Consider the following 12,123-nt stretch of genomic DNA (forward strand, 5'->3'; position numbering starts at 1 on the left):
TAGTGTCTTAAAATGTCGTCGTTTCTCTTCCTGCATTATCTTCTTAATGATATAACCTTTGGTTTTCTGGTTAAGGTTTTTACATTTTATCTACGCAAATGATGGAACTACGTTTTCCCGTATACATGTGTTAATAAAATTAATATGATTCTTTGTTATCTCCAGTTTGATGTAGCCTTTTTTATAATCATGGATCAAAGATGAAGTATTATCTTGATTATTATTATATGAATCCATGTTGCAAGTTGGGTATATTATAAAATTTGGTTGAAATACTATTAAAATTAAAACTTCTTACTTGCATTAATCATTCATTTTTGCGGTACCGATTTCGGTGTTACACCATCATCAGCCGAATCTACATCAAACGTAGTAATTAAATAGTGATGCAAAAAGTCAAATACAGTTAAGAATTACAAAATGCCAATATATATTTTTTAGTGCCAAGTATGCCTCCAATGGATGTTAGATGTGCGGCCGTGACTTCACAATCCCTTCAAATAAGTTGGCAACCACCTCCCTCTGAACATTGTAACGGAATCTTACAAGGTTACAAATTAACGTACGAACCCGTCATGGACGAAAATTGGAAAGGAAACGACGAATTGGAAACGAGAAAAACCACTGCTCTCACAACGGTTATTACAGGGTTAAGAAAATACACCAATTACAGTTTTCAAGTGCTGGCATTTACGAAAATAGGAGATGGAATCTTCACTGCCACAACTTACTGCCAAACCGAAGAGGATGGTTTGTAAAATTTTTTTCATAATTATCGAGATATTTTTCGATATTTTTTTTTTGATTTAGTTCCGGGTGCTCCCGCTGATATAAAAGTGGTAGTCAGCTCGCCACAGTCGCTTTTAGTTTCTTGGTTACCACCCCACGAACCCAACGGGCTCATCACTAAATACAATTTATACAAACGAAGTATGGATGGTAGACAGGAAATAGACCACGCGAAACAACCCATATCTAGCCAACACACGAATTACGAAGCTAAAGGAATTCAACCGAACGTTGAATATCAATTTTGGGTTACGGCATCGACCAGAATCGGCGAAGGACAAAGTTCAAGAGTTGTTACTCAAGTTGCTTCAAATAGAGGTTAATTTTTGTTAATATTAATTGAGGAGTTAATATTTTAATTATATTTTTATTATTATAGTTCCAGCTAGAATAATATCGTTTGGTGGTACGGTGGTACGTCCATTTCGTGGTTCAATAGCTTTATCTTGTATAGCTGTTGGATCTCCACGGAGGGAATGGCAAAGAGGTGATCAAATTTTAAAAGGTGGTGCGAACCATAACGTACAACTCCTCGATACCGGCGAATTAATTTTATCCAGCCTCCAACAAACCGATTCAGGGAATTATACATGTCACGTTGATAACGGCCAAGGCAGTGATAAAGTAACGTATAATTTAATCGTTCAAGTTCCGCCTATGGCGCCACTTTTATACGCAACAAGCGCAACGAGTAGCAGTATTTTGCTTCATTGGAAAGCTGGGAATAACGGAGGAGCCGCGATCAGCGGATACACGTTAAATTATCGTAAAGAACACGGAAATTTGGATGAAGTTATGTTATCTCGGCACGCAGTTAGTTTCGAATTAAAAGGGTTATTGTGCGGCACGCAGTATCATTTATATTTGGTCGCTCATAATAAAATCGGAAGTTCGCCGGCGAGTCATCCCTTACAAGCGAGAACTCAAGGGCGGCCTCCGGGTGTTCCTATTGCATCACAGTTTATCTCGCCTAATTCTACCTCGGTCGTTTTGCGGTTACACGTTTGGCCGGATAACGGATGTCCTATTTTGTATTTTATCGTGCAGTATAGAAAGGCGGCCGAATCTCAATGGACCTTAGTTTCGAACGCTTTAAAGCCGCAAAGAAGAACATCGATCACCGGATTAAATCCGGCTACTCAATATATCGTTAAATTGGAAGCCCATAATATCGCTGGATATTCTATGGAGGAATTTTCTTTTATGACATTAACAAAGGATGGGGGTAAAAATACACTAATAAATTAACTAAATTAATATAATATGTTTTTTGCTTTAATTTTAGATGTTCCTCCACCCGATTTAATGAAACAAGGCAACGACACCTTACCATTTTACACCGATTTTAAAATAATCCTACCTCTTGTTGTGGTTGCTGTAATTTTATTAATTTCTGGTGCTACAGTTATCGCATGTTGGAGAAATCGTAATTAATTTTCGTTTTAAAAGCGTCAATTTATTAAATTTCTTTTTTTAAGGGCAAAACGAAGCCGCCAAAGAACAATTAGATAATCAACAAAACGCGGAAGCTCAAAGGGAACGTTATTACGCAACGATTCATAAAGTTTCTTTACAATCGGGTGAGAAAATTCCAGGTATCTCCAAATCCTTTCCTACTTAAAAATAAAATTTTTTTTTTGGACTTTTTATGTTTACAGAAACCTCCGAGGATATATCGCCATACGCGACTTTTCAACTTTCCGAACCGAGTACTTTACCTCAAAACACAATGCTTCATAGTTTCATGTACCATGAACATGCCATGACTGAAGGTTGCGCGTCACCTCCGCCATCTACATCCGTACAACGAAACTCACCTTATTACAATATTGTAAGGATTAGGAATGTTGGAGAGATAAAAAAATGTTTAATGTGTGTTTTAGCAAAAATTTCAAAGTACCAAAGGGCATGGACGTCGCAGAGCCAATCGAAAAGCTGATGTAGACACCGACGAAAGTGAGTCCGACCCCGAACAATTAACTTCAAGTAGGACAGAGTCTTCCAATCAATTAGATATGAAGCATAAACATAGTAAGATAATTAAAAAGTACTATTTTTAAAAAATTATTTTATTTGTTTTAAGATATCATATACCATGGTCATTCGAGTACCTCTTCAGATCTGTCACCAATGTCCGAACAGAAATCGTTGCCAAGAAGAGGCCGTTCGAGGTACTCCAATTTGAAATCGACAAACATTCGTCAAAATGACCAAGCGGTCGATTACAGGTGGCTGCCACAACAACGTGGGAGGACAATGCTTTCCAATTTATCGGTAGCGGAGACTGCGTTTACTGAAGGAGGACCTGGTCAACCACCCCCTGGCGAACAAAGTACCCCTGATCGACCAGAACTGAGTGAAGCAGAATGCGATATCGATACGCTCAAGAAGCTCAAACTTGGATTGCGGTCGTCGCTTTGGTCGCGACCGACCGCTTCCGGTCAACCATCCGATTATTCTATAGCGGTTTAAATGTGTTCTTAATTGTATAAAAAAATAAAAATAAAATAAAAAGGTTGAAGAAAAGTTAAAAGACTTGAAACGGTGGTTTTTAATAAACGTTTTTGAGAGGTTACGATGATGTATTTTAAGGTTAAAAAAAAAGGGTTTTTCGCGAGGAAAGTTTTTGTTAAATAATTTTTAAAAGAATCAAAATTAATTATTAGCGTTGAGATAATATATTATACAATTTTATACAATCAAAAAGAAAATGATTATGAAGAAAAAAATGGAGATGATGAAATTATGAAGATATTTAGATAAAAACGATTAAATGTTTATGAAAGGGTAGGATGTTTGTTTTCCGTTTTTTTTTGTACATAGTATTAAATTTTGGGTTGAAAGAATTTCCTTTTTGTTTTCGAATCAGGTTAAATAACAGAATCATAGATGATAATAACTAATCTTCCGTACTTCCGTGTACCACAGAGAAAACAAACAATCAATGTCTGACGAAATCAAAACTTCCCTAGTCCCATAATTGTAAAACAATATGTATAATAATAGATCCATTTGAATTATAATAAATTTATTGTAAATTATATTGAAGCTTTTTTATTTTTTACTTATTACAGTAAATATATAATGTCCTAAAAATTGTAAGTAGAATTGAAATAAAATAAATTGAAGTAAATTGAAGTGGCGTTAGGTTCAACATGTTTTCCATGGTTGCAGTGGGGGAAGCCCGTAGCGCACATGTAACAGCCTTATAAATCAGCAATAAATGTGTAAATTTTTTGTATTTTATAACTGTTTTTGCTATAAAGACAACGTCAATATATATTTATTTCATCATGTTCAAAATACATAGTTACATGAATACTTTAGCGTTAAATGCTTTCAAATGCATAATACACAGATAACTGTTGCTAATAAAATGACACCTTTTGACGATTTTTGTAACCCTAAAATGTTATTACAAGGGGGTGAAAAAATCAACCCTTACAATACATTGCATCAGAACTTTTTAATGCGTCTACATTTTTCTATTTAAAAACTTGATTTAAATAGAGGGATTCAATACACAACTTTTTTGTCTCTTGACATTTTCTCCTAATATTGTTAGTTTGACCACAAAAAAATAAAATAATACACGTGCTCAAGTAAATTAATTCAGATTGGTTATTATTAGGCAAAGTTATGTCAAATTGATCTCAGTATTATTTTATTTTTTGTGATCAAATTAACAATTTGTTAGTTATAAAATCTCAAGAGATAAGAAAGTTGCAGATTTTTCCCCTCAACTTTACAGGACTACAACTTGGGGGAGAAGAGGTTTTGAATAAAAAGTCTTTCATATCAATTTAGAGACATCCTGTACCTTTCTCTTACTTTCATTTACTAGATTAAACCATTTTTGTGGTGTTAGAAAACCAGATATTAGGGAAAAATAAAAATTTATTTAAGAAACATTAAAATTATATTTTTAAAATGAAAATTATTTTTCAATTAATAGTACAAATTAATCTTCAAAAAGTGTTTTTGTTTTTATAAGTCGAGAATTCTTGTTATTATTTTTCTGATATTGTCTTGGCCGACTAAAAGTCTGTGGGTCAAGACGTCTAAGTACACTCGAAGCTTTACCAGTTTGATCCACATTAAATAATTTCCGCTTAGGGACGTGTCGAAGCGCATATTTCCAATCATTTGTTCTTTTTACATCCAACAAAATCGAAAGAACCTGATTTAAAGTTAAGCTTTTTCCACTTCCTGCGCCCCAACTCAAATATTTATCTAAAGGAAATTTCTGCATCTTTATCCCTTCCTTTTTTGCTTTGGCAAAAGTTAAAGGCTCTTGATTAATCTGTAACACAAAAATTAAACAACTTGTTATTAACAATTTTGTTATAAATAATACCTTATCAACTATAGCCCCAACTATATAAATAGCATCATGATCATAATTTGTCATAACATCACGAGCATGTGGTGTTAAATAAACCAATTTTTCTTTTTCAAATACGTTTGTGTAACTATCATCATGAAAATGTAATGGAAATGAAGGTTCATACATTGTAGCAATGTGTTTATGTAAAGCTTTCATTAATTGACCCTCACGATTTGCATTACAAAAATGTAAATCAAAGGGATCGTCATCGTTGCGATTATCACTAAACAATAACATCAATTGCTTTGCGCAGTTTATATTTTCTCTTGTAACCATATTTTTCTCAAAACCACAATCGACAATTAATTTCTGACCGAATTGCATTGCTTGGATCAGTTTATGATTCAAAAATTGATTGATTGTGGTATCATAAAATCTTAAAAAAATATTATTATGTCCTAAACCATAAATTATATGAGAATTATCTTCTGGTTTAGGAGAATTAAGATATTCTTCACGTTCTATTCGTTTTTTCTCTTTACGTAATTGCTCGTTTTCTTTCTTCTTTTGTAATTTAAACAAAAATGTTAAATATTTTCTTCGTGCCGACATGGATGGTAATTTTAACAATTCACTCCAGTGGTCGTCTCTTATAAATGAAGCATCCGGAACTGCCCGTCCATCTTGTCTCATTACCTCAGCCTCCAGCATCAAAACTTTTAATTTGTGCTTTAATTCCGGATCGTCTTTGGTTATTAAGTCTATATTAGGTTCTTTATTATCCAGATCTAAATTAAAATCATGTAGAAAACAACATTTATTCTTTTAAGAAACTAACCTGCATTTTCCACCTTTATTGCGGTGGAATATTTTCGATTGAAAACGTTTTTTTCTATTAAATTCTTATTGAGGCTATTTAACTTTAAATTAGGACGTTTCAAAGCGATTTTACAACAATTTTGGAATATTTGAAACATTTTTAATCATATAACCTCACTTTTTATATTTGACAGTTGTGCAATTAATATAACCTAGAAATCGAATGTACACATGTTTAAATGAGAAAAAATGCTTTTTTAACTTCTAAAACACATTTTTTTAAACAAAAAAGTGAATTATTAGTTTATTTAAACAAAATACTTTAATTTAAATCGAATCTATTATCAATTTCGCAATTATTGTAATTAAAAACATAACCTCAAATATGCCTTTATGTAGTGCAAAATGTGGTAAAAATGCAATATTAAAGGTAAATTATATTTGGAAAAATTCAAGAATCATTTCATGTGGCTTAAAAATTGGCGATTTTTTTAATCAATGTGAGATGACCTAAAAAATGTTAAAAATAAAAAAAAAAGTGCGGAAAAGTGTAGAACATAGCGAAAAATCATTTTAATGTTTCGACTGAATCCTAGATATTGGTAGTAAACGACTAAAATCTGCTTGGAAAGAGGAAATACTATTTCGAAAGTTACCTACTGCTTCTAAAATGCTAGATACTGCAGAAAATGACCACAACTTACTTGGAAAAGACTAGATACTGTTTTCAAAATAATACCTATTGCTTCCAGAACGCTAAACACTGCTGTCAGCCTACTTGGAGAGGCGGAATACTGCTTCCAAGACTACTTATTGCTTTCAAAGACTTTAATAATTGTTTGGAAAAGAGATTTGCTTTCCAAAAAGCTACATACCACTTCTTCCAGAATGTTAGATACTGCTGGAAAAGATTAATAACTACTTGGAAAGAACAGATATGCTGTCCAAAAAAAGTACCTACTGCTTCCAAAATGCTAGTTACTGGTGGAAAAGATTACAATCTGCTTGGAGAAGACTAGATAGTGCTAACAAACAACTACAAACTGATTGGAAAGACAAGGTACTGCTTCCATAAGACTACTTACTGCTTTCAGAGCGCTATATAATACTAGAAAAGATTACAACTTGCTTGGAGAAGACTAAATACTGTTGGGACAAACTAATTATTTGCTTGGAAAGACAAGATACTGTTTTCAACTACTTTCAGAATACTAAATACTGTTGGAAAGACTACTAATTGCTTGGAGAAAGCTAGATATTGTTGGAAAAGACTATTTAATGCTTTCAGAAGACTATATACTGCTGCCAAAACACTACTACTATCCGTGCAAAAAGTCAAGGCCCCTCACTTTAGAGATCGATATCTTCGCAACCGCTCCATAAAAATAATTGCACCAAAATTTGTTGTAATCACTGAACATTTCTATGTAACATATGTTAATTTGAAAATGTTCGAATCCACGGTTTTCTTTTTATCGCGAGTTAAATGAAAAAAATACCCGATTTTTTACGGTACCAGCAACTTTGTCAACTATGCGATTTTTTTTCTCGAAAACTATCGTACGAAAAAAATTGAATTTTAAACAGGTGGTAGCCTGATGTGTTCTTAATGAGTGGCAAATTTTATTTTTTCGATATTCTATACAGTTTCGCGGAAAATCGCGGTTTAAGTAAGACGCCGTTATGTCGAAAACTGCTGGGGATTTGACCAAAATATGTCAAATAATGTCGGTTGGCGGATTCCGTTATCAGTTTTACAAAATTAGAGCTTTTTAAGAGCGATTTAATGGAATTACAAATTAAAGAGAAACAGAAATAAGCTCTGCGAGGTGACGGGGGTTCCCTCCAATCGGAACAGAAGGTGCGTCCCAGACAGGACGTCGCGCCTTATTTCTTTATGTAGGTAAGATAAAGACGCGACGTACTGTCTGGGACACACCATCTGCTCTGATTGGACGGAACCCTCCTCTCCCCGCATAGCTTATTTCTGTTTCTCTTTAATTCAATTAAATCGCTCTTAAACAATTAGGAAAAAAATGTTTTAAGCGACATGATGATTCTTGAATTATACCTCATATTTATTTAACGATTTTATTTTATTATTTTCTTATTTTAGCGCCCAAAAACTGGTGATAATTTATGTAAGGAATGTTTTTTTGAAATTTTTGAAAATGAAATTCATTTTACAATATCTCGTTCAAAAATATTTAAACCAGGCTCAACGGTGGCTATTGGAGCTTCTGGTGGTAAAGACTCAACCGTTTTAGCTTACGTTTTAAAACTATTAAACAAAAAATACGACTACGGATTAAATTTGGTTCTTTTATCGATTGATGAAGGTATAACGGGTTATCGAGATGATAGTTTAAAAACCGTTGAAAAAAACAAGGAGGATTACGAGATGCCTTTGAAGATAATGTCATATAAAGATTTATATGGTTGGACGATGGATGAAATTGTTGAAAAAATTGGTCGTAAAAATAATTGTACATTTTGTGGCGTTTTCCGTCGACAAGCTTTAGATCGTGGGGCTCAAATATTAAATGCAAATTATTTAGTGACTGGTCATAACGCTGACGATGTGGCTGAAACGGTTTTAATGAATATTTTAAGAGGAGATTTAGCACGATTAAAACGTTGCACCTCAATTGTAACGGATTCTTCTGGTGGTGATAATATTCCAAGAGTAAAACCTTTAATTTATAGTTACGAAAAAGAAATAGTAATGTACGCGTATTTTAAAAAACTGGTTTACTTTTCAACCGAATGCGTTTTCGCGCCAAACGCTTATAGAGGCCACGCTAGGGTTTTGTTAAAAGATCTCGAAAAAATCGATCCCGCAATTATTATGAATATCATCCAGTCAGGACAAACATTAAAAATTGATGAGGAGAGAAAATTACCAACGTTGACAAGATGCGAAAGATGTAATTATGTTTCATCTCAACCCGTGTGTAAAGCTTGCGTTTTATTGGAAGGATTAAATAAGGGGTTGCCAAGGTTGGGAATAGGAAAATCAAGTCGTGTTAATCGACATATTCAAATGAATTTGAAAGATAATACAAATTTTAAAGGAAATTGTTATAATGGTTGTAGTGAAAATTGTAATAATACAGATAAAAATAAATAATTTAAAAATTGCCATTGGAGTATCTTTCCATCACTAAAAGAATTTTAATTTTAATTGGTTTGACAAAATACGTATGAGAGAGTATAATCTTATTTTATATAATTTTAATTTTCTCTAGAAACAACTTTTTTGACTTCTAATTTCATTGTTTTACAAAATACAAATATTGTTAATAATAAATGGGTCGTAATAAGTCGTTGATTGTTTCCGTTTCGGATTGCGTAATTTCTTTGTTAGGACGAACTGGTCTCAACAAGTCTTGAACGGATCCTGGTTCATTTGGGTTGATTTCCATTTCTGGGCGAATTGGCCTTAACAAATCGTTAACGGATCCGGGTTCGTTGGGATTGATGTCAATTTCTGGACGAATTGGGCGAAGGAGGTCATCGACTGATCCTGGTTCATTTGGATTAATGTCGATTTCGGGTCTGATTGGGCGGAGGAGGTCATCTACAGATCCAGGTTCGTTGGGGTTGATATCAATTTCGGGTCTGATTGGGCGGAGAAGATCATCAACTGATCCAGGTTCATTGGGGTTGATATCGATTTCTGGACGAATTGGACGAAGCAAATCATCTACAGATCCAGGTTCGTTGGGGTTGATGTCAATTTCGGGTCTGATTGGGCGGAGGAGATCGTCGACGGATCCCGGTTCGTTGGGGTTGATGTCGATTTCAGGTCTGATTGGACGAAGGTCATCGACGGATCCTGGTTCGTTGGGGTTGATGTCAATTTCGGGTCTGATTGGACGAAGCAAGTCATCTACAGATCCTGGTTCATTTGGGTTGATATCAATTTCAGGTCTGATTGGGCGGAGAAGATCATCAACTGATCCAGGTTCATTGGGGTTGATATCGATTTCTGGACGAATTGGACGAAGCAAATCATCAACAGATCCTGGTTCGTTAGGGTTGATGTCGATTTCGGGTCTGATTGGGCGGAGGAGATCATCAACGGATCCTGGTTCGTTGGGGTTGATATCAATTTCGGGTCTGATTGGGCGGAGGAGATCATCAACAGATCCTGGTTCGTTAGGGTTGATGTCGATTTCAGGTCTGATTGGGCGAAGAAGGTCATCGACAGATCCTGGTTCATTTGGATTGATATCGATTTCTGGACGAATTGGACGAAGCAAATCATCAACAGATCCTGGTTCGTTAGGGTTGATGTCGATTTCGGGTCTTATTGGCCGGAGGAGATCATCAACGGATCCTGGTTCGTTAGGATTGATATCAATTTCGGGTCTGATTGGACGAAGAAGATCATCAACGGATCCTGGTTCATTTGGGTTGATATCGATTTCTGGACGAATTGGACGAAGCAAATCATCAACAGATCCTGGTTCGTTAGGGTTGATGTCGATTTCGGGTCTGATTGGGCGAAGGAGATCATCAACGGATCCTGGTTCGTTGGGGTTGATGTCGATTTCTGGTCTTATTGGCCGGAGGAGATCATCAACGGATCCTGGTTCGTTAGGATTAATATCAATTTCGGGTCTGATTGGGCGAAGAAGATCATCAACGGATCCTGGTTCATTTGGGTTGATATCGATTTCTGGACGAATTGGACGAAGTAAATCATCTACAGATCCGGGTTCGTTAGGATTGATATCGATTTCAGGTCTGATTGGGCGGAGGAGATCATCAACGGATCCTGGTTCGTTGGGATTGATGTCGATTTCAGGTCTGATTGGGCGAAGAAGGTCATCGACGGATTCTGGTTCATTTGGGTTGATATCGATTTCTGGACGAATTGGACGAAGCAAATCATCAACAGATCCTGGTTCGTTAGGGTTGATGTCGATTTCGGGTCTGATTGGACGGAGGAGATCATCAACGGATCCTGGTTCGTTGGGGTTGATATCAATTTCGGGTCTGATTGGGCGAAGAAGATCATCTACGGATCCTGGTTCATTTGGGTTGATATCGATTTCTGGACGAATTGGACGAAGTAAATCATCTACAGATCCGGGTTCATTGGGGTTGATATCAATTTCGGGTCTGATTGGGCGGAGGAGATCATCAACGGATCCTGGTTCGTTGGGATTGATGTCGATTTCTGGACGAATTGGACGAAGTAAATCATCTACAGATCCGGGTTCGTTAGGATTGATATCGATTTCAGGTCTGATTGGGCGAAGGAGATCATCAACAGATCCTGGTTCGTTGGGATTGATGTCGATTTCAGGTCTGATTGGGCGAAGAAGGTCATCGACGGATCCTGGTTCATTTGGGTTAATATCGATTTCTGGCCGAATTGGACGAAGCAAATCATCCACAGATCCAGGTTCGTTAGGGTTGATATCAATTTCTGGCCGAATTGGGCGAAGCAAGTCACCAACAGATCCTGGTTCATTAGGGTTGATGTCGATTTCTGGCCAAATTGGTCGAAGCAAGTCATCAACGGATCCAGGTTCGTTGGGGTTGATATCAATTTCTGGCCTAATAGGGCGAAGAAGATCACCTACTGATCCAGGTTCATTTGGATTAATCTCTATTTCCGGTTTAATTGGACGAAGCAAATCATCAACAGAATCTGGATTCTTACATGGTACCTTCAAACTAGCAGCATCGCTTAAATAGCCTTGAACAAATTAAATTACACAATTAACCAATTTCATAATTGAACCCAAATCATAATTATAATGAAAATAAAGTAATTAGATTCTTTATAACTTACCATTTACGGCCAATAGAACTAGAATGACCACTCCCAAACGAGTCGTCGTCATTCTACTTTCTTATTGTAAGCAAATTTCGTGTATGACTACGTGCCTCTGTTTCAACTTCATTTATATAGAAAACGCTTATCTTTGGAATTATATATTAATCCCGAAATCTCGCAAAAAATCCTCATCTTTTTGAATAGTACCTCTAAACTGCGCATGATTTAATTGCATCTTATACAACTATAATTTGCTTTATTAAGATTGCACTTTAAAAATGTGATTTATTATCCCTGTTATAAAACGGTTAAGCGTTAAAATTTATTGGGATAATATATTTTTCAAAAACCTAATTGCTGTCAAAAAGTCTGAAATTTAAATATTGTTTTTTAA

At 35.4% G+C, this 12,123-nt stretch overlaps 4 protein-coding genes across 5 annotated transcripts in view; 2 read left to right on the forward strand and 2 right to left on the reverse strand.

The window, feature by feature from the left end:
* LOC111427462 (Down syndrome cell adhesion molecule 2) overlaps positions 1 to 3,830 on the forward strand; it is a 52,053-nt gene extending 48,223 nt beyond the window's left edge. The window contains exons 14-22 of one of the 2 annotated variants that reach the window (XM_023062620.2): positions 442 to 750; positions 811 to 1,107; positions 1,169 to 2,014; positions 2,075 to 2,215; positions 2,268 to 2,384; positions 2,448 to 2,620; positions 2,673 to 2,820; positions 2,873 to 2,960; positions 3,018 to 3,830. In XM_023062620.2, the coding sequence (XP_022918388.1) occupies positions 442 to 750; positions 811 to 1,107; positions 1,169 to 2,014; positions 2,075 to 2,215; positions 2,268 to 2,384; positions 2,448 to 2,620; positions 2,673 to 2,820; positions 2,873 to 2,960; positions 3,018 to 3,261 (2,363 nt within the window). In that variant the 3' untranslated portion in view covers positions 3,262 to 3,830. Of the gene's footprint in view, positions 1 to 441; positions 751 to 810; positions 1,108 to 1,168; positions 2,015 to 2,074; positions 2,216 to 2,267; positions 2,385 to 2,447; positions 2,621 to 2,672; positions 2,821 to 2,872 lie in introns of both variants that reach the window. The other variant, XM_023062618.2, reaches the window with a different exon arrangement.
* An 865-nt stretch (positions 3,831 to 4,695) lies between these two features.
* On the reverse strand, positions 4,696 to 6,093 carry LOC111427397 (tRNA methyltransferase roswell). Its single transcript, XM_023062525.2, has 3 exons — positions 5,955 to 6,093; positions 5,147 to 5,904; positions 4,696 to 5,092 (listed from the first exon to the last, which is right to left on the reverse strand). Exons 1-3 carry the CDS (start codon positions 6,091 to 6,093, stop codon positions 4,751 to 4,753), a joined length of 1,239 nt encoding a protein of 412 aa, XP_022918293.1. The 3' UTR covers positions 4,696 to 4,750.
* A 185-nt stretch (positions 6,094 to 6,278) lies between these two features.
* LOC111427398 (Cytosolic thiouridylase subunit 1) lies at positions 6,279 to 9,077 on the forward strand. The gene is made up of 2 exons (XM_023062526.2): positions 6,279 to 6,365; positions 8,052 to 9,077. The coding sequence occupies exons 1-2, from the start codon at positions 6,321 to 6,323 to the stop codon at positions 9,063 to 9,065; spliced, it is 1,059 nt and encodes a 352-aa protein (XP_022918294.2). The 5' UTR covers positions 6,279 to 6,320; the 3' UTR covers positions 9,066 to 9,077.
* Positions 9,078 to 9,085: 8 nt separating this feature from the next.
* Positions 9,086 to 11,848, reverse strand: LOC111427396 (sporozoite surface protein 2-like). Its single transcript, XM_023062524.2, has 2 exons — positions 11,745 to 11,848; positions 9,086 to 11,648 (listed from the first exon to the last, which is right to left on the reverse strand). The coding sequence occupies exons 1-2, from the start codon at positions 11,794 to 11,796 to the stop codon at positions 9,235 to 9,237; spliced, it is 2,466 nt and encodes an 821-aa protein (XP_022918292.2). The 5' UTR covers positions 11,797 to 11,848; the 3' UTR covers positions 9,086 to 9,234.
* Positions 11,849 to 12,123: the final 275 nt, after the last annotated feature.

This window comes from Onthophagus taurus, chromosome 2 (assembly GCF_036711975.1).
Source record: "Onthophagus taurus isolate NC chromosome 2, IU_Otau_3.0, whole genome shotgun sequence".
Taxonomy (NCBI): Eukaryota; Metazoa; Arthropoda; class Insecta; order Coleoptera; family Scarabaeidae; genus Onthophagus; species Onthophagus taurus.

What these genes read in the sequence shown, in the direction of transcription:
- LOC111427396 (XM_023062524.2), bottom strand. Translation starts at nt 11,796, where the DNA reads ATGACGACGACTCGTTTGGGAGTGGTCATTCTAGTTCTATTGGCCGTA. An exon ending in AGTTCTATTGGCCGTAAATG is followed by an intron (nt 11,649 to 11,744) that starts GTAAGTTATAAA and finishes AATTTGTTCAAG; the next exon opens with GCTATTTAAGCGATGCTGCT.
- LOC111427397 (XM_023062525.2), bottom strand. Translation starts at nt 6,093, where the DNA reads ATGTTTCAAATATTCCAAAATTGTTGTAAAATCGCTTTGAAACGTCCT. An exon ending in AATAAAGGTGGAAAATGCAG is followed by an intron (nt 5,905 to 5,954) that starts GTTAGTTTCTTA and finishes ATTTTAATTTAG; the next exon opens with ATCTGGATAATAAAGAACCT. An exon ending in TTGGGGCTATAGTTGATAAG is followed by an intron (nt 5,093 to 5,146) that starts GTATTATTTATA and finishes TTTGTGTTACAG; the next exon opens with ATTAATCAAGAGCCTTTAAC.
- LOC111427398 (XM_023062526.2), top strand. Translation starts at nt 6,321, where the DNA reads ATGCCTTTATGTAGTGCAAAATGTGGTAAAAATGCAATATTAAAG. An exon ending in GTAAAAATGCAATATTAAAG is followed by an intron (nt 6,366 to 8,051) that starts GTAAATTATATT and finishes TTCTTATTTTAG; the next exon opens with CGCCCAAAAACTGGTGATAA.